Source organism: Entelurus aequoreus, linkage group LG08 (genome assembly GCF_033978785.1).
Source record: "Entelurus aequoreus isolate RoL-2023_Sb linkage group LG08, RoL_Eaeq_v1.1, whole genome shotgun sequence".
NCBI lineage: Eukaryota > Metazoa > Chordata > Actinopteri > Syngnathiformes > Syngnathidae > Entelurus > Entelurus aequoreus.
Window position 1 is genome coordinate 82,921,093 of NC_084738.1, and position 21,016 is coordinate 82,942,108.

Consider the following 21,016-nt stretch of genomic DNA (forward strand, 5'->3'; position numbering starts at 1 on the left):
GTGCCAGATTGCTCAGGCTTCCATGTCTCTCCCTCGCCTAGATGTAATAAATCCATGGGACGTGGAATGAAATCAGGCAGATGGTGCATTCAATGACACTGTGCGAGAAACAGACTTGTGGGTATTCTGGCTCATATGAGAAAAATCCTTTATTAAAAATACACTGGCACCAACTGACATGTTTTTTTGTCTTGGCTTTTAGATTGCCAGCAAAATGAGTTATCAACCTCCCCACCACTAGGTGGTGTAGTGAATAGAGTCACAATTAGGACACTTATGTTGCAGTTTCACTTACATTTTCATTATTTAATAAATGTGATGGGAATTATTTTAACTGTTTCTTATTACAGAGCATTGTTTTAAAGTGATAAATGCTTATTTAGTGAAACGAAAAGAAATGTAAAACTGCATCAATATACATAAATTAAAGATGCATCAAAAATCGATATTTAATCGAATCGTAGCTCCAGAATCGTAATCGAATTGAAGCGTGAAGTGGCCAAAGATTCCCACCTCTAGTAAAGAATGTCACAGTCAACCAATCAAAACATCTGCTCTTGCCCACTAGCATTAGCTTACAGTTAGCATTCGCTTATAGCTAGCATTAGCTCAGTAGCTAATTTCAATTAACTCACAACACTAGCTTATAGTTAGCATTAGCTTATATTAAGCAGTAGCTTATAGCTAGCATTAGCTTAGTAGCTAATAGCGAATTTTAATTAACTCATTAGCATTAGCTTACAGTTAGCATTAGCTTATAGCTAGCATTAGCTTATCGCTTTCATTAACTCAGTAGCTAATAGCTAATTTCAATTAACTCACAACATTAGCTTATAGTTAGCAATAGCTTACAGCTAGCCTTAGCTTATATTAAGCAGTAGCTTATAGCTAATAGCAAATTTTAATTAACTCACTAGCATTAGCTTACAGTTAGCATTAGCTTATAGCTAGCATTAGCTCAGTAGCTAATAGTTAATTTCAATTAACTCACAACATTAGCTTATAGTTAGCATTAACTTATAGTTAGCATTAGTTTATAGCTAGCAGTAGTTTATAGCTAGCATTAGCTTACAGCTAGCATTAGTGTATAGCTAGCATTAGCTCAGTAGCTAATTTCAATTAACTCACAACTTTAGTTTATAGCTAGCATTAGCTTAGTAGCTAATGGCAAATTTTAATGAACTCACTAGCATTAGCTTATAGTTAGCATTAGTTTCTAGCTCGCATTAGCTTTTACATACATATATATTCACATATATACACAGATATATATTTGTACATATATACGTGTGTATATACACTACCGTTCAAAAGTTTGGGGTCACATTGAAATGTCCTTATTTTTGAAGGAAAAGCACTGTACTTTTCAATGAAGATAACTTTAAACTAGTCTTAACTTTAAAAAAATACACTCTATACATTGCTAATGTGGTAAATGACTATTCTAGCTGCAAATGTCTGGTTTTTGGTGCAATATCTACATAGGTGTATATGTGTATACACATATACACGTGTATATGTACACAAACATACATATAAACAGATATATATTTATACATATATTCATACATTTATACATACATATGTACATGCATATATACGTGTAGATATACACATACATATGTGTATATATTCACATACATATTTGGACAGATATATATTTATACATATGTGCATACATATATACAAATATATACACAAACACATACATATACAGTGCCCTCCAAAAGTATTGGAACAGTGAGGCCAGTTCCTTTATTTTTGTTGTAGACTAAAAACATTTGGGTTTGACATCAAAAGATGAATATGAGACAAAAGATCAACATTTCAGCTTTCATTTCCAGGTATTTACATCTGAATCTGATACACAACTTAGAAGATAGCATTATTTGTAATGGAACACAACATTTTTAGGTAAGCAAAAGTATTGGAACATATAAACATAAAATAGATTAAAGTAAATAAGACTTAATATTTAGTTGCAAATCTTTTGCTTTCAATAAGTGCATCAAGCCTGTGAGCCATTGACATCACCAAACTTTTGCATTCTTCTTTTGTGATCATTTCCAGGCTTTCACCGCAGCCTCTTTCAGTTGTTTTTTGTTTTGGGGGGTTACTCCCTTCAGTCTCCTCTCCAGCAGGTAAAATGCATGCTCTATTGGGTTTAAGTCTGGAGACTGACTTGGCCAGTCTAAAACCTTCCACTTCTTGCCCCGGATCAACTCCTTTCTTGTTTTGGTCGTTATATTGCTGCATGATGAAGGATCTCCCAATCAGTTTGGTTGTATCTTTCTTTAAATTAGCAGACAAAATGTTTCTGTAGACTTCTGAGTTCATTTTGCTGCTGCCATCATGTGTTACATCATCAATGAAGATGACGTCCCAGAAGAAGTCATGACATTATGTTTCACAGATGAGCTTGTATGTTTGGGATCATGAGCAGATCCTTTCTTTCTCCAAACGTTCGCCTTTCCATCACTTTGAAAGAAGTCCATCTTTGTCTCATCAGTCCCATAAAACTTTTTTCCAGCATTTTCGAGGCTCATCTCTGTACCTTTTGGCAAATTCCAGCCTGGCCTTCCCGTTCTTGCTAATGAGTGGTTTGCATCTTCTGGTGTAGCCTCTGTACTTCTGTTCATTAAGTTTTCTGCCAACATTAGATTGTGATACTTTCACTCCTGCCGTCTGGAGGTCGTTGCTGATGTCACAAACAGTTGTTCTTTATAGCTCTCACAATATTTCTGTCATCAACTCCTGATGTTTTCCTTGGTCTACCTGTTCCACGTCTGTTGCTTAGTACACCAGTGGTTTCTTTCTTCTTCAGGACATTCCAAATGGTTGTACTGGCTATGGCCAATGTTTGTGCAATGGCTCTGATTGATTGTCCATCTTCTCTCAGATTCACAGTTGCTTCTTTTTCACCCATTGACAGCTCTCTGGTTTTCATGTTGCTTCCACCTCTAAATACAGTCTGCACAGGCAAAACCTATCCTACCCAATCTGAAACTGAGCTCAGACATTCAGTGCTATTTATTGTGTGAATAATCAATGCCATTGTGAGACACCTGGGCAACAAAACACACCTGTCAGTCACATGTTCCAATACTTTTGCTCTCCTGAAAAATTAGTAGGTTCAAACAAAAGGTGCTATCTTCTAAGTTGTGTATCAGATTCAGATGTAAATACCTGGAAATGAAAGCTGAAATATTGATCTCTTGTCCCATATTCATCTTTTGATGTCAAACCCAAATGTTTTCAGTCTACAACAAAAATAAACAAATTGGACTCACCGTTCCAATACTTTTGGAGGGCACTGTATATATGTGTATACACAAACATACATATAAACAGATATATATTTATACTGTACATATATTCATACATTTATACATACATATGTACATGCATATATACGTGTAGATATACACAAACACATACATATATGTGTATATATTCACATACATATATGCACAGATATACAGTATACCGTATTTATACATATGTGCATACATATATACACGTGTACATATACACAAACATACATATATGTGTATACATAAACACAAATATATATTTATACATATATTCATACATTTATACATACATGTGTACATGCATATATACGTGTAGATATACACAAACACATACATATATAAATATATATAGATAAAAAGCCTAAATATATACATATATTTTTTTTAATATCACTTTTTTTTTACATTTGTTTTTACCATGCCAGTTTGAAATCATCTGTAATAATATAGTAAAAAAAAAAAAAAAAAAAGGACGGCTAGCCGTATCATTAATTGTGAATTTTAACGGTCTATTCATGCTCGCTGGCAAAAATGGTGGTAGTCTGTATACATCCCTAGTGACAAGCAGTGTTCTTCATCAATATTCACATCTGCCATCTTGCATCAGAGTGAGCCACAACTTTTTATTGCATAAAAACATTTGAGTTATTTATTTTTTGGGAAAATTTGTGGTGATTTAAAAATGTCCGTCGGTGTTGATGTCGTTTGTCATCTCCTCCACTTTATTGAACGTTCACACGTGCATGAGAGAGTCCCTACCATGCCAGGTGGGGTACGTGGTGCTCGTCTGCCCCCTCCAAGGCAACAAAAGGCAGAAAGAAAGGAGGTTCCTTTGTTTAAAGTCCTCCTCCAAAAGGCACACACTTCCTTCTAGAACCTTATACATCCTTTCCTCTCACCACTAATAATTATTATTAATAATCACATTCCCTGTCACCAGTAATAATTATTATTAACAATCACATTCCCTGTCACCAGTAATAATTATTAATAATCATGTTTCCTCTCAGTAGTAATAATTATTAATAATCACGTTCCCTTTCACCAGTAATAAAGATTAATAATCATGTTTCCTCTCACTAGTAATAATTATTAATAATCACGTTCCCTTTCACCAGTAATAAAGATTAATAATCATATTTTCTCTCACTACTAATAATTAGTAATAATCACGTTCCCTCTCACTAGTAATAATTATTAATAATCACGTTCCCTTTCACCAGTAATAATGATTAATAATCATGTTTCCTCTCACTAGTAATAATGATTAATAATCATGTTCCCTCTCACCAGTAATAATTAATAATCATGTTTCCTCTCACTAGTAATAATTATTAATAATCACGTTCCCTTTCACCAGTAATAATGATTAACAATCATGTTTCCTCTCACTAGTAATAATGATTAATAATAATGTTTCCTCTCAATAGTAATAATGATTAATAATCATGTTCCCTCTCACCAGTAATAATAATGATTAATAATAATCACGTTACTACGCTCCCAACAATAAAGGTGCTGAAGAAACCTTAGTGGTCTTCTAGGAGTGTTTACAAAAAGTCTCAAACAGATGAGACATGATTGACTTGGTCCATAATTATGTAATAATAATATTAATAATAATAATAAGAGAGTCTAGGCCACTCCCTTGTTGACCACAGAGAACTTTTTGTGTAGGAAGGCTTCAACGTGCGGCCAAATCTTGTTGGTCTCTGTCCCTCTGAAGGTCTCCAACACTCCTTTACTCCTGCAACACACATCACAACTCATATTTCATGTCATAACTCATATTTCATGTCATAACTCATATTTCATGTCATAGCTTATATGTCATGTCATAACTCATATTTCATGTCATAACTCATATTTCATGTCATAGCTTATATGTCATGTCATAACTCATATTTCATGTCATAATTCATATTTCATTTCATAGCTTATTTGTCATGTCATAACTCATATTTCATTTCATAACTTATATGTCATGTCATAACTCATATTTCATGTCATAACTTATGTCATGTCATAACTCATATTTCATGTCATAACTTATGTCATGTCATACCTCATATTTCATGTCATAACTCATATTTCACATCATAACTCATATTTCATGTCATAGCTTATATATCATGTCATAACTCATATTTCATATCATAGCTCATATTTCATGTAACTCATTACTCATATTTCATATCATAACTCACATTTCTTATCATACCTAATTTCACATCATAACTCATATTTCATATACTGTAATTAATCTTTCACATCACACCTCATATTTCATATCACAACTCATATTTCATGTCATAACTCATTTCACATAACTCATATTTCATATAACTCATATTTCACATAACTCATATTTCATATTACTCAACTCATATTTCATATCATAACTCATATTTCATATCATACCTAATTTCACATCATAACTCATATTTCATATACTGTAATTAATCTTTCATATCATAACTCATATTTCACATCACACCTCATATTTCATATCACAACTCATATTCATGTCATAACTCATTTCACATAACTCATGTTTCCTATAACTCATATTTCACATTATAACTTAAATTTTATATGACTCATATTTCATAACTCATATTTCATATTACTCATAACTCATATTTCATATCATAACTCATATTTCATATCATACCTAATTTCACATCATAACTCATATTTCATATACTGTAATTAATCTTTCATATCATAGCTCATATTTCACATCACACCTCATATTTATATCACAACTCATATTTCATGTCATAACTCATTTCACATAACTCATATTTCATACAACTCATATTTCACATCATAACTCATATTTCATATAACTCATATTTCACATAACTCATATTTCATATTACTCATAACTTATATTTCATATCATAACTCATATTTCATATCATACCTAATTTCACATCATAACTCATATTTCATATACTGTAATTAATCTTTCATATCATAGCTCATATTTCACATCACACCTCATATTTCATATCACAACTCATATTTCATGTCATAACTCATTTCACATAACTCATATTTACTATAACTCATATTTCACATAACTCATATTTTATATAACTCATATTTCACATCATAATTCATATTTCATGTAGCTCATAATTCATATCATAACTCATATTTCATATAACTCATTGCATATAACTTACATTTCATATCATGACTCATGAATTCATATGTGTAACTCATATTTCACATCATAACTCATATTTCATGTCATAACTCATATTTCATGTCACTCATAATTAATATTACAACTGTTGTATTCTAGAACAAGACTTGTGTACCTGTAGTATTCCAGGACAAGCCTTGTGTACCTGTAGTATTCTAGGACAAGTCTTGAGTACCTGTAGTATTCTAGTACAAGGCTTGTGTACCTGTAGTAATCTAGGACAAGACTTGTGTATATCTAGTATTGTAGTACATGACTTGTGTACCTGTAGTATTTTAGGACAAGCCTTGTGTACCTGTAGTATTCTAGGACAAGTCTTGAGTACCTGTAGTATTCTAGAACAAGGCTTGTGTACCTGTAGTAATCTAGAACAAGGCTTGTGTACCTGTAGTAATCTAGGACAAGACTTGTGTACCTGTAGTATTCTAGGACAAGTCTTGAGTACCTGTAGTATTCTAGAACAAGGCTTGTGTACCTGTAGTATTCTAGGACAAGTCTTGGGTACCTGTAGTATTCTAGAACAAGGCTTGTGTACCTGTAGTAATCTAGGACAAGACTTGTGTACCTGTAGTATTCTAGGACAAGTCTTGAGTACCTGTAGTATTCTAGAACAAGGCTTGTGTACCTGTAGTAATCTAGGACAAAACTTGTGTACCTGTAGTATTCTAGGATAGGACTTGTGTACCTGTAGTATTCTAGGACAAGCCTTGTGCACCTGTAGTATTCTAGGACAAGCCTTGAGTACCTGTAGTATTCTAGAACAAGGCTTGTGTATCTGTAGTAATCTTGGACAAAACTTGTGTACCTGTAGTATTCTAGGACAAGTCTTGAGTACCTGTAGTATTCTAGAACAAGGCTTGTGTACCTGTAGTAATCTAGGACAAGACTTGTGTACCTGTAGTATTCTAGGATAGGACTTGTGTACCTGTAGTATTCTAGGACAAGCCTTGTGTACCTGTAGTATTCTAGGACAAGTCTTGAGTACCTGTAGTATTCTAGAACAAGGCTTGTGTACCTGTAGTATTATAGTACAAGACTTGTGTACCTGTAGTATTCCAGACCAAGACTTGTGTACCTGTAGTATTCCAGTACAAGACTTGTGTACCTGTAGTATTCTAGTACAAGACTTGTGTACCTGTAGTATTCCAGCACAAGACTTGTGTACCTGTAGTATTCTAGTACAAGACTTGTGTACCTGTAGTATTCTAGTTCAAGCCTTGTGTACCTGTAGTATTCTAGTACAAGACTTGTGTACCTGTAGTATTATAGTACAAGACTTGTGTACCTGTAGTATTCTAGTACAAGACTTGTGTACCTGTAGTATTCTAGTACAAGACTTGTGTACCTGTAGTATTCTAGTTCAAGCCTTGTGTACCTGTAGTATTCTAGTACAAGACTTGTGTACCTGTAGTATTATAGTACAAGACTTGTGTACCTGTAGTATTATAAATGATAAATAAATGGGTTATACTTGTATAGCGCTTTTCTACCTTCAAGGTACTCAAAGCGCTTTGACGGTATTTCCACATTCACCCATTCACACACACATTCACACACTGATGGCGGGAGCTGCCATGCAAGGCGCTAACCAGCAGCCATCAGGAGCAAGGGTGAAGTGTCTTGCCCAAGGACACAACGGACGTGACTAGGATGGTAGAAGGTGGGGATTGAACCCCAGTAACCAGCAACCCTCCGATTGCTGGCACGGCCACTCTACCAACTTCACCACGCCGTCCCTTATTCTAGTACAAGACTTGTGTACCTGTAGTATTATAGTACAAGACTTGTGTACCTGTAGTATTATAGTACAAGACTTGTGTACCTGTAGTATTCCAGTACAAGACTTGTGTACCTGTAGTATTATAGTACAAGACTTGTGTACCTGTAGTATTCTAGTACAAGACTTGTGTACCTGTAGTATTCCAGTACAAGACTTGTGTACCTGTGGTATTCCAGAACAAGACTTGTGTACCTGTAGTATTCCAGTACAAGACTTGTGTACCTGTGGTATTCCAGAACAAGACTTGTGTACCTGTAATATTCTAGTACAAGACTTGTGTACCTGTAGTATTCTAGTACAAGGCTTGTGTACCTGTAGTAATCTAGGACAAGACTTGTGTATATCTAGTATTGTAGTACATGACTTGTGTACCTGTAGTATTTTAGGACAGGACTTGTGTATCTGTAGCATTCTAGGACAAGCCTTGTGTACCTGTAGTATTCTAGGACAAGTCTTGAGTACCTGTAGTATTCTAGGACAAGGCTTGTGTACCTGTAGTAATCTAGGACAAGACGTGTGTACCTGTAGTATTCTAGGACAAGACTTGTGTACCTGTAGTATTCTAGGACAAGTCTTGAGTACCTGTAGTATTCTAGAACAAGGCTTGTGTACCTGTAGTAATCTAGGACAAGACTTGTGTACCTGTAGTATTCTAGTACAAGACTTGTGTACCTGTAGTATTCTAGGACAGGCTCGGTCTGGGTTTGGTAGGCCTTCAGTCTCCTCATGACTGTCTCCGGTGTGTCATCATCCCTCTGGATCAGAGGTTCACCTGTGACATCATCACGACCCTAAAAGCCACAATGAAAGGTTAACGACATGGACGGATCAATAGGATGTGACTCAGTAAGTGATGGATCACTAAGTCATAGATCAATAAGTGATGGACCAATAAGTGAAGGATCACTAAATCATAGATCAATAAGTGATGGACCACTAAGTGATGGATCACTAAGTCATAGATCAATAAGTGATGGATCACTAAGTCATAGATCAATAAGTGATGGACCAATAAGTGAAGGATCACTAAATCATAGATCAATAAGTGATGGACCACTAAGTGATGGATCACTAAGTCATAGATCAATAAGTGATGGATCACTAAGTCATAGATCAATAAGTGATGGACCAATAAGTGAAGGATCACTAAATCATAGATCAATAAGTGATGGACCACTAAGTCATAGATCAATAAGTGATGGATCACTAAGTCATAGATCAATAAGTGATGGACCAATAAGTGAAGGATCACTAAATCATAGATCAATAAGTGATGGACCACTAAGTCATAGATCAATAAGTGATGGACCACTAAGTCATAGATCAATAAGTGATGGATCACTAAGTCATAGATCAATAAGTGATGGACCACTAAGTCATAGATCAATAAGTGATGGATCACTAAGTCATAGATCAATAAGTGATGGACCAATAAGTGAAGGATCACTAAATCATAGATCAATAAGTGATGGACCACTAAGTCATAGATCAATAAGTGATGGACCACTAAGTCATAGATCAATAAGTGATGGACCACTAAGTCATAGATCAATAAGTGATGGATCACTAAGTCAAAGATCAATAAGTGATGTTTTATTAAGAGTTGGATCAATAAGTGATGGATCAATAAGATATGACTAAATAAGTAAAGGATCAATATTTGATGGATCAATATTTGATGGATCAATACTGATTGTTGACAAATATTCTTACTTATATTTTACATTAAAAACAGGTTAAAAACAACTGCAGTGATTAAAAGTACTTAGAATGATGAATAATAAAGGAGTGATTAAAAGTACTTAGAATTATGAAAAATAAAGGAGTAATTAAAAATACTTAGAAGTATGGAAAATAAAGGCGTAATTAAAAGCACTTAGAATTAGGAACAATAAAGGAGTGATTAAAAGCACTTAGAATGATGAAAAATAAAGGAGTGATTAAAAGTACTTAAAATGACAAAAAAATAAAGGAGTGATTAAAAATACTTAGAATTATGGAAAATAAAGGAGTGATTAAAAGTACTTACAATGTTGAATAATAAAAGATTAATTAAAAACACTTAGAATTATGAACAATAAAGGGGTGATTAAAAGCACTTAGAATTACGAAAATTAAAGGAGTGATTAAAAGTACTTACAATGTCGAATAATAAAGCATTAATTTAAAGTACTTAGAGGGATTAAAAGCACTTAGAATTATGAATAATAAAGAAGTGATTAAAATCACTTGGAATGATGAAAAATAAAAGAGTGATTAAAAGTACTTAGAATTATGAAAAAAAGGAGTGATTAAAAGCACTTACATAAAAAAAAAAAGTACTTATAATGATGAAAAATAAAAGAGTGATTAAAAGCACTTATAATGATGACAAATAAAAGAGTGATTAAAAGCACTTACAGGCACTTTAGGCGGGTTGAAGTCCACGTTGTAAACTCTGCCGCTGGGCAGGTGAGTCCAGCGAGAAGTCAGTCGTTGTCTGATGATGTGAAAAGGAACCTGCAGGTTGATGACCGTGTCCACGCTGTAACTCTCCTCCAGAGACTCTGCCTGAGACAACGTGCGAGGGAAACCTGCTGGCCCACATAACATAACCTAACTTTCAGTCAGGCTTCTTTCTCTCCTAAAACTAGCAGGTGTCTGTTTGTTAGCTAGCTGACTACTTCATGGAAGTTGTTTACAACACAAGACAGGAAGTAGATGAACATGGAAGTTGTTTACAACACAGGACAGGAAGTAGATGAACATGGAAGTTGTTTACAACACAAGACAGGAAGTAAATGAACATGGAAGTTGTTTACAACACAAGACAGGAAGTAGATGAACATGGAAGTTGTTTACAACACAGGACAGGAAGTAGATGAACATGGAAGTTGTTTACAACACAAGACAGGAAGTAGATGAACATGGAAGTTGTTTACAACACAAGACAGGAAGTAGATGAACATTGAAGTTGTTTACAACACAAGACAGGAAGTAAATGAACATGGAAGTTGTTTACAACACAAGACAGGAAGTAGATGAACATGGAAGTTGTTTACAACACAAGACAGGGAATAGATGAACTTGGAAGTTGTTTACAACACAAGACAGGAAGTAGATGAACATGGAAGTGGTTTACAACACAGGACAGGAAGTAGATGAACATGGAAGTTGTTTACAGCCCAATACAGGAAGTAGATGAACATGGAAGTTGTTTACAAAAGACAGGAAGTAGATGAACATGGAAGTTGTTTACAACACAAGACAGGAAGTAGATGAACATGGAAGTTGTTTACAACACAGGACAGGAAGTAGATGAGCATGGAAATTGTTTACAACACAAGACAGGAAGTAGATGAACGTGGAAGTTGTTTACAACACAAGACAGGAAGTAGATGAACATGGAAGTTGTTTACAACACAAGACAGGAAGTAGATGAACGTGGAAGTTGTTTACAACACAAGACAGGAAGTAGATGAACGTGGAAGTTGTTTACAACACAAGACAGGAAGTAGATGAACATGGAAGTTGTTTACAACACAAGACAGGGAATAGATGAACTTGGAAGTTGTTTACAACACAAGACAGGAAGTAGATGAACATGGAAGTGGTTTACAACACAGGACAGGAAGTAGATGAACATGGAAGTTGTTTACAGCCCAATACAGGAAGTAGATGAACATGGAAGTTGTTTACAAAAGACAGGAAGTAGATGAACATGGAAGTTGTTTACAACACAAGACAGGAAGTAGATGAACATGGAAGTTGTTTACAACACAGGACAGGAAGTAGATGAGCATGGAAATTGTTTACAACACAAGACAGGAAGTAGATGAACGTGGAAGTTGTTTACAACACAAGACAGGAAGTAGATGAACATGGAAGTTGTTTACAACACAAGACAGGAAGTAGATGAACGTGGAAGTTGTTTACAACACAAGACAGGAAGTAGATGAACGTGGAAGTTGTTTACAACACAAGACAGGAAGTAGATGAACATGGAAGTTGTTTACAACACAAGACAGGAAGTAGATGAACATGGAAGTTGTTTACAACACAAGACAGGAAGTAGATGAACGTGGAAGTTGTTTACAACACAAGACAGGAAGTAGATGAAGATGGAATTTCTTTACAACACAAGACAGGAAGTAGATGAGGATGGAAGTTGTTTACAACACAAGACAGGAAGTAGATGAAGATGGAAGTTGTTTACAACACAAGACAGGAAGTAGATGAACATGGAAGTTGTTTACAACACAAGACAGGAAGTAGATGAACATGGACGTTGTTTACAACACAGGACAGGAAGTAGATGAACATGGAAGTTGTTTACAACACAGGACAGGAAGTAGATGAACATGGAAGTTGTTTACAACACAAGACAGGAAGTAGATGAACATGGAAGTTGTTTACAACACAAGACAGGAAGTAGATGAACATGGAAGTTGTTTACAACACAGGACAGGAAGTAGATGAACATGGAAGTTGTTTACAACACAAGACAGGAAGTAGATGAACATTGAAGTTGTTTACAACACAAAACAGAAAGTAGATGAACATGGAAGTTGTTTACAACACAAGACAGGAGGTAGATGAACATGGAAGTTGTTTACAACACAAGACAGGAAGTAGATGAACATGGAAGTTGTTTACAACACAAGACAGGAAGTAGATGAACATGGACGTTGTTTACAACATAGGACAGGAAGTAGATGAACATGGAAGTTGTTTACAACACAGGACAGGAAGTAGATGAACATGGAAGTTGTTTACAACACAAGACAGGAAGTAGATGAACATGGAAGTTGTTTACAACACAAGACAGGAAGTAGATGAACATGGAAGTTGTTTACAACACAGGACAGGAAGTAGATGAACATGGAAGTTGTTTACAACACAGGACAGGAAGTAGATGAAGATGGAAATTGTTTACAACACAGGACAGGAAGTAGATGAACATGGAAGTTGTTTACAACACAAGACAGGAAGTAGATGAACATGGAAGTTGTTTACAACACAAGACAGGAAGTAGATGAACATGGAAGTTGTTTACAACACAGGACAGGAAGTAGATGAACATGGAAGTTGTTTACAACACAAGACAGGAAGTAGATGAACATTGAAGTTGTTTACAACACAAAACAGAAAGTAGATGAACATGGAAGTTGTTTACAACACAAGACAGGAGGTAGATGAACATGGAAGTTGTTTACAACACAAGACAGGAAGTAGATGAACATGGAAGTTGTTTACAACACAAGACAGGAAGTAGATGAACATGGACGTTGTTTACAACATAGGACAGGAAGTAGATGAACATGGAAGTTGTTTACAACACAGGACAGGAAGTAGATGAACATGGAAGTTGTTTACAACACAAGACAGGAAGTAGATGAACATGGAAGTTGTTTACAACACAAGACAGGAAGTAGATGAACATGGAAGTTGTTTACAACACAGGACAGGAAGTAGATGAACATGGAAGTTGTTTACAACACAGGACAGGAAGTAGATGAAGATGGAAATTGTTTACAACACAGGACAGGAAGTAGATGAACATGGAAGTTGTTTACAACACAAGACAGGAAGTAGATGAAGATGGAAGTTGTTTACAACACAAGACAGGAAGTAGATGAACATGGAAGTTGTTTACAACACAAGACAGGAAGTAGATGAACATGGAAGTTGTTTACAACACAAGACAGGAAGTAGATGAACGTGGAAGTTGTTTACAACACAAGACAGGAAGTAGATGAAGATGGAATTTGTTTACAACACAAGACAGGAAGTAGATGAGGATGGAAGTTGTTTACAGCACAAGACAGGAAGTAGATGAAGATGGAAGTTGTTTACAACACAAGACAGGAAGTAGATGAACATGGAAGTTGTTTACAACACAAGACAGGAAGTAGATGAACAAGGAAGTTGTTTACAACACAAGACAGGAAGTAGATGAACATGTAATTTGTTTACAACACAAGACAGGAAGTAGATGAAGATGGAAGTTGTTTACAACACAAAACAGACAGTAGATGAACATGGAAGTTGTTTACAACACAAGACAGGAAGTAGATGAACATGTAATTTGTTTACAACACAAGACAGGAAGTAGATGAAGATGGAAGTTGTTTACAACACAAAACAGACAGTAGATGAACATGGAAGTTGTTTACAACACAAGACAGGAAGTAGATGAACATGGAATTTGTTTACAACACAAGACAGGAAGTAGATGAAGATGGAAGTTGTTTACAACACAAAACAGACAGTAGATGAACATGGAAGTTGTTTACAACACAAGACAGAAAGTAGATGAACATGGAAGTTGTTTACAACACAGGACAGAAAGTAGATGAAGATGGAAGTTGTTACCGTCTAGCAGCCAGCTGCTGTGTTGCAGGAGTGTCAGCTCTCCGAGGATAAGGCGAGATATGATCTGATCTGGAACCAGCTGGCCTTCATCGATACTCGCCTTCATCAGCAGCCCCAGCTCTGACAACACACACACACAACATGACACACTATTTAACACACAACATGGCACACTATTTAACACACTATATAACACTCAATATGACACACTATTTAACACACAACATGGCACACTATTTAACACACTATATATCACTCAATATGACACACTATTTAACACACAACATGGCACACTATTTAAAACACTATATAACACTCAATATGACACACTATATAACACTCAATATGACACACTATTTAACACTATATAATACTCAATATGACACACTATATAACACATTATATAACACTCAATATGACACACTATTTAACACACTATATAACACTCAATATGACACACTATATAACACATTATATAACACTCAATATGACACACTAACACACTATATAACACTCAATATGACACACTATATAACACATTATATAACACTCAATATGACACACTATTTAACACAGAACATGGCACACTATTTAACACACTATATAACACTCAATATGACACACTATTTAACACACAACATGGCACGCTATTTAACACACTATATAACACTCAATATGACACACTATTTAACACACAACATGGCACACTATTTAACTCACTATATAACACTCAATATGACACTATATAACACTCAATATGACACACTATTTAACACAGAACATGGCACACTATTTAACACACTATATAACACTCAATATGACACACTATTTTAAGATTAAAGATTAAAGTACCAATGATTGTCACACACACACTAGATGTGGTGAAATTTGTCCTCTGCATTTGACCCATCCCCATGGGGAGCAGTGGGCAGCAGCGGCGCCGCGCCCGGGAATCACACACAACATGGCACACTATTTAACACACTATATAACACACAACATGGCACACTATTTAACACAGAACATGGCACACTATTTAACACACTATATAACACTCAATATGACACACTATATAACACACTATATAACACGCAATATGACACACTAACAAGGCACACTATTTAACTCACTATATAACACTCAATATGACACACTATTTAACACACAACATGGCACACTATTTAACACACTATATAACACTCAATATGACACTATATAACACTCAATATGACACACTATTTAACACACTATATAACACTCAATATGACACACTATTTAACACACAACATGGCACACTATTTAACACACTATATAACACTCAATATGACACACTATTTAACACACAACATGGCACACTATTTAACACACAACATGGCACACTATTTAACACACAACATGGCACAGTATTTAACACACTATATGACACACAACATGGCACACTATAACACACAATGTAACACACAACATTGCACATAATACACGTATAACACACTGTGTCACACAATATAACAAACTATATAGCACAATATAACGCTATATGTCACACAATACAACACACTGTCACTCAATGCCACACAATATGTCACACAATATATGCTAAATGACTCAAGTTTCATGTAACATTATGGACTTTCATTAATTGTTAACACACAAATACAGTACATATATATATATATATATATATATATATATATATATATATATATATATATATATATATATATATATATATATATATATATATATACATATATATATATATATATATATATATATATATATATATATATATACATATATATATATATATATATATATATATATATATATATATATATATATATATACACATACATACATACATACATACATACATACATACATATATATGTATATATATATATATATATATATATATATATATATATATATATATATATATATATATACATATACATATACATATATACATATATACACATATATATATACAGTCGTGGTCAAACGTTTAATTTATTTAATCCTCCTTTTTCATTGTCCCATTCACTCTCTGTAAAGCAGCAGTTCCATTGGCAGCAAAACAGGCCCAAAGCATAATACTACCACCCCCATGCTTGACGGTAGGAATGGTGTTCCTGGGATTAAAGGCCTCGCCTTTTCTCCTCCAAACATATTGCTGGGTATTGTGGCCAAACGGCTCCATTTTTGTTTCATCTGACCACAGAACTTTCCTCCACAAGGTCTTATCTTTGTCCATGTGATGTCAAATGAAACAAAATTGAGCTGTTTGGCCACAATAGCCACTTCTGTCATGTGACTTTGACTAGCACTGTCCACAACACATTACTTGTGCTATTATTCATGACTACGGTATCTACTTGCTGATACAAAATATGACAGAGCCTTGCATTGACATTATATCGTCAATATATTGACTATATATACACACTATATAATGTCAATATATCTACATTATATAGTCAATATATTGACATTATATACACATTATATAGCCAATATATTGACATTATATAGTCAATATATTTACATTATATACACATTGTATAGCCAATATATTGACATTATATACACATTATATAGTCAATATATTGACATTATATAGTCGATTTATTAACATTATATACACATTATATAGCCAATATATTGACATTATATAGTCAATATATTGACATTATATAGTCAATATATTGACATTATATAAACTATACTGTATATAGTCAATATAATGACATAGTCAATATATTGACTTTATATACACTATATATAGTCAATATAATGACATTATATACTCTATATATATAGTCAGTATATTGACATTATATACACTATACATAGCCAATATATTGACATTATATACACTATACTGTATATAGTCAATATAACGACATTATATAGTCAATATATTGAAATTATATCAATCAATCAATCAATCAATGTTTATTTATATAGCCCTAAATCACAAGTGTCTCAAAGGGCTGTACAAGCCACAACGACATCCTCGGTACAGAGCCCACATACGGGCAAGGAAAAACTCACCCCAGTGGGACGTCGGTGAATGACTATGAGAAACCTTGGAGAGGACCGCATATGTGGGTAACCCCCCCCCTCTAGGGGAGACCGAAAGCAACGGATGTCGAGTGGGTCTGACATAACATTGTGAAAGTCCAGTCCACAGTGGATCCAACACATCAGCGGGAGTCCAGTCCACAGCGGGGCCAACAGGAAACCATCCCGAGCGGAGACGGGTCAGCAGCGCAGAGATGTCCCCAACCGATGCACAGGCTAGTGGTCCACCCGGGGTCCCGGCTCTGGACAGCCAGCACTTCATCCATGGCCACCGGACCTATGCAACTCCCCCTCGCAAGGGACAGGGGAGAAGAGGAGAGAAGAAAAGAAACGGCAGATCAACTGGTCTAAAAAAGGGGGGGGTCTATTTAAAGGCTAGATTATACAAATGAGTTTTAAGATGGGACTTAAATGCTTCTACTATATACATTATATATAGTCAATATATTAACATTATATAGTCAATATATTGACATTATATACACATTATATTGCCAATATATTGACATTATATAGTCAATATAATGACATAATATAGTCAATATATTGACATTATATAGCCAATATATTGACATTATATACACTATATATAGTCAGTATATTGACAGTATATACACATTACATAGCCAATACTGTATATTGACATTATACATAAAATATATTGACATTATATACACATTATATAGTCAATATATTGACATTATATACACTATATATAGCCAATATATTGGCATTATATACACTATATATAGTCAGTATATTGACATTATATACAAATTAGATAACCAATATATTGACTTTATATACTCTATATATAGCCAATATATTGACATTATACACACATTATATAGTCAATATATTGACATTATATACACCTTATATAGTCAATATATTGACATTATATACACTATATATTAACATTATATAATCGGAGTGTTGCTGGTTACTGGGGTTCAATTCCCACCTTCTACCTTCCTAGTCACGTCCGTTGTGTCCTTGGGCAAGACACTTCACCCTTTGCCTCTGATGGCTGCTGGTTAGCGCCTTGCATGGCAGCTCCCGCCATCAGTGTGTGAATGTGTGTGTGAATGGGTAAATGTGGAAATACTGTCAAAGCGCTTTGAGTACCTTGAAGGTAGAAAAGCGCTATACAAGTACAACCCATATATCATTTATTTATTTATTTATTTAGTCAATATATTGACATTATATACACATTATATTGCCAATATATTGACATTATATAGTCAATATAATGACATAATATAGTCAATATATTGACATTATATAGCCAATATATTGACATTATATACACTACATATAGTCAGTATATTGACAGTATATACACATTACATAGCCAATACTGTATATTGACATTATACATACAATATATTGACATTATATAGTCAATATATTGACATTATATACACTATATATAGCCAATATATTGACATTATATACACTATATATAGTCAGTATATTGACATTATATACAAATTATATAGCCAATATATTGACTTTATATACTCTATATAGAGCCAATATATTGACATTATACATAGTCAATATATTGACATTATATACACTATATATAGTCAATATAATGGAATTATATAGTCAATATATTTACATTATATACACTATATATAGTCAGTATATTGACATTATATAGTCAGTATATTGACATTATATACACTATATATAGTCAGTATACTGACATTATATAGTCAGTATATTGACATTATATACACTATATATAGTCAGTATATTGACATTATGTACAAATTATATAGTCAATATATTGATAATATATAGTCAGTACATTGACATTATATACACTATATATAGTCAATATAATGACATTATATAGTCAATATATTGACGTTATATACACTATATATAGTCAATATAATGACGGTATATACACTATATATAGTCAGTATATTGACATTATATAACCAATATATTGACATTATATACACTATATATAGTGAATATATTGACATATACACATTATATAGCCAATATATTGACATTATATACATATTATATAGTCAATATATTGACATTATATACACATTATATAGTCAACATATTGACATTATATACACATTATATAGTCAACATATTGACATTATACATACAATATATTGACATTATATACACATTATTTAGTCAATATATTGACATTATATAGTCAACATATTGACATACAGAACAATATATTGACATTATATACACATTATAAAGACAATATATTGACATTATACACACATTATAAAGACAATATATTGACATTATAAAGACAATATGTTGACACAATATGGATGTACTAAAACGAGTAGTAGTGCAGGGTCAAGTACAGTTCTTAGCAACATTGTACCTTATCTATGTGCACCAATATAACTTGATATCATAATCCTAATAATCATGCACATAGTTTGTGTGTTGCATTAGAATAATAACATCTTTGTCTGGCTTATCTTTACTGCTTGAGTGTGCAGTCAAGGTGACGCGAAGGAGCAGACCTTCTTCCAAAGTCCAACCACTTGTTTCCAGTGTAAACTCCTTGGACTAGCAGCAAAGCACTTTGATGACGTCACTTTTAACCCTCTGTGTGTGAGATAAGCGGGGTGGTGGGGATCCTCATCTCATCTCATCATCAACATAACAACATTTTCAGCAAAGTTTTGGGGTGGAGGGGGGAAAAAAAGTGCTAAATCACCAGTTTGAGCGTCGATGTTGGCTCTCAGAATGTCCCCACTGGAGATGTGCTGGAGGCCCAAACTTTTGCTGATGCGGCCGGAAATGGTGCCTTTACCGGAGCCGGGAGGCCCCATGATAACGGCCCGGTAGAGCCTGTGCAGAAGCATGGCGCTAAAGAACTCGAACTCCGACACTCAGCTTTCTTTCTCGCTTCCTGGCCATCAAGCACACGGCGTTTTTCTTCTGGTGACGTCAGCATCAGGGGGCGTGTCCTGGAGGGTGGCCGCGCCTCCTTCCTTCAAGCAACCCGAGGAGGAGGAAGCTGCGCAGAGCAAATGCGCACAATTCCTTTCCAGGCCCGGGCAAGTGTTTGTTTTGTTACGTAAGTAATTAGAAGATATTTCCGCAAATTATTTGTATTTTTGATATTTAGGCGGTTATGGTGATAGTTACCGAAAAAAATGAGCAATAAGTTCATTTAGATGTGCCTCATATCATATTAATAACTTAGGAAAGGGATTATCACGCAAATGTGATAATGTTTACCAGTAGGTTCGC

General features: G+C 34.3%; 2 protein-coding genes across 5 annotated transcripts in view; one reads left to right on the plus strand and one right to left on the minus strand.

The window, feature by feature from the left end:
- Positions 1 to 3,934: 3,934 nt before the first annotated feature.
- ak3 (adenylate kinase 3) lies at positions 3,935 to 20,726 on the minus strand. Of its 3 annotated transcripts, XM_062057466.1 has the most exons (6): positions 20,478 to 20,528; positions 20,281 to 20,365; positions 14,666 to 14,785; positions 10,712 to 10,884; positions 8,984 to 9,102; positions 3,935 to 5,061 (listed from the first exon to the last, which is right to left on the minus strand). In XM_062057466.1, the coding sequence occupies exons 3-6, from the start codon at positions 14,769 to 14,771 to the stop codon at positions 4,950 to 4,952; spliced, it is 510 nt and encodes a 169-aa protein (XP_061913450.1). In that variant the 5' UTR covers positions 14,772 to 14,785; positions 20,281 to 20,365; positions 20,478 to 20,528; the 3' UTR covers positions 3,935 to 4,949. The 3 variants fall into 3 exon arrangements, with proteins under 3 accessions (XP_061913450.1, XP_061913447.1, XP_061913449.1); XM_062057463.1 differs by lacking the exon at positions 20,281 to 20,365 and having other exon boundaries at positions 10,712 to 10,887; positions 20,478 to 20,726; XM_062057465.1 differs by lacking the exon at positions 20,281 to 20,365 and having other exon boundaries at positions 20,478 to 20,723.
- A 96-nt stretch (positions 20,727 to 20,822) lies between these two features.
- Positions 20,823 to 21,016, plus strand: part of rcl1 (RNA terminal phosphate cyclase-like 1) — a 44,748-nt gene continuing 44,554 nt past the window's right edge. The window contains exon 1 of one of the 2 annotated variants that reach the window (XR_009827133.1): positions 20,823 to 20,840. The gene's annotated coding sequence lies outside the window, so the exon portion shown is untranslated. The remainder of the gene's footprint in view (positions 20,841 to 21,016) is intronic. The other variant, XM_062057460.1, reaches the window with a different exon arrangement.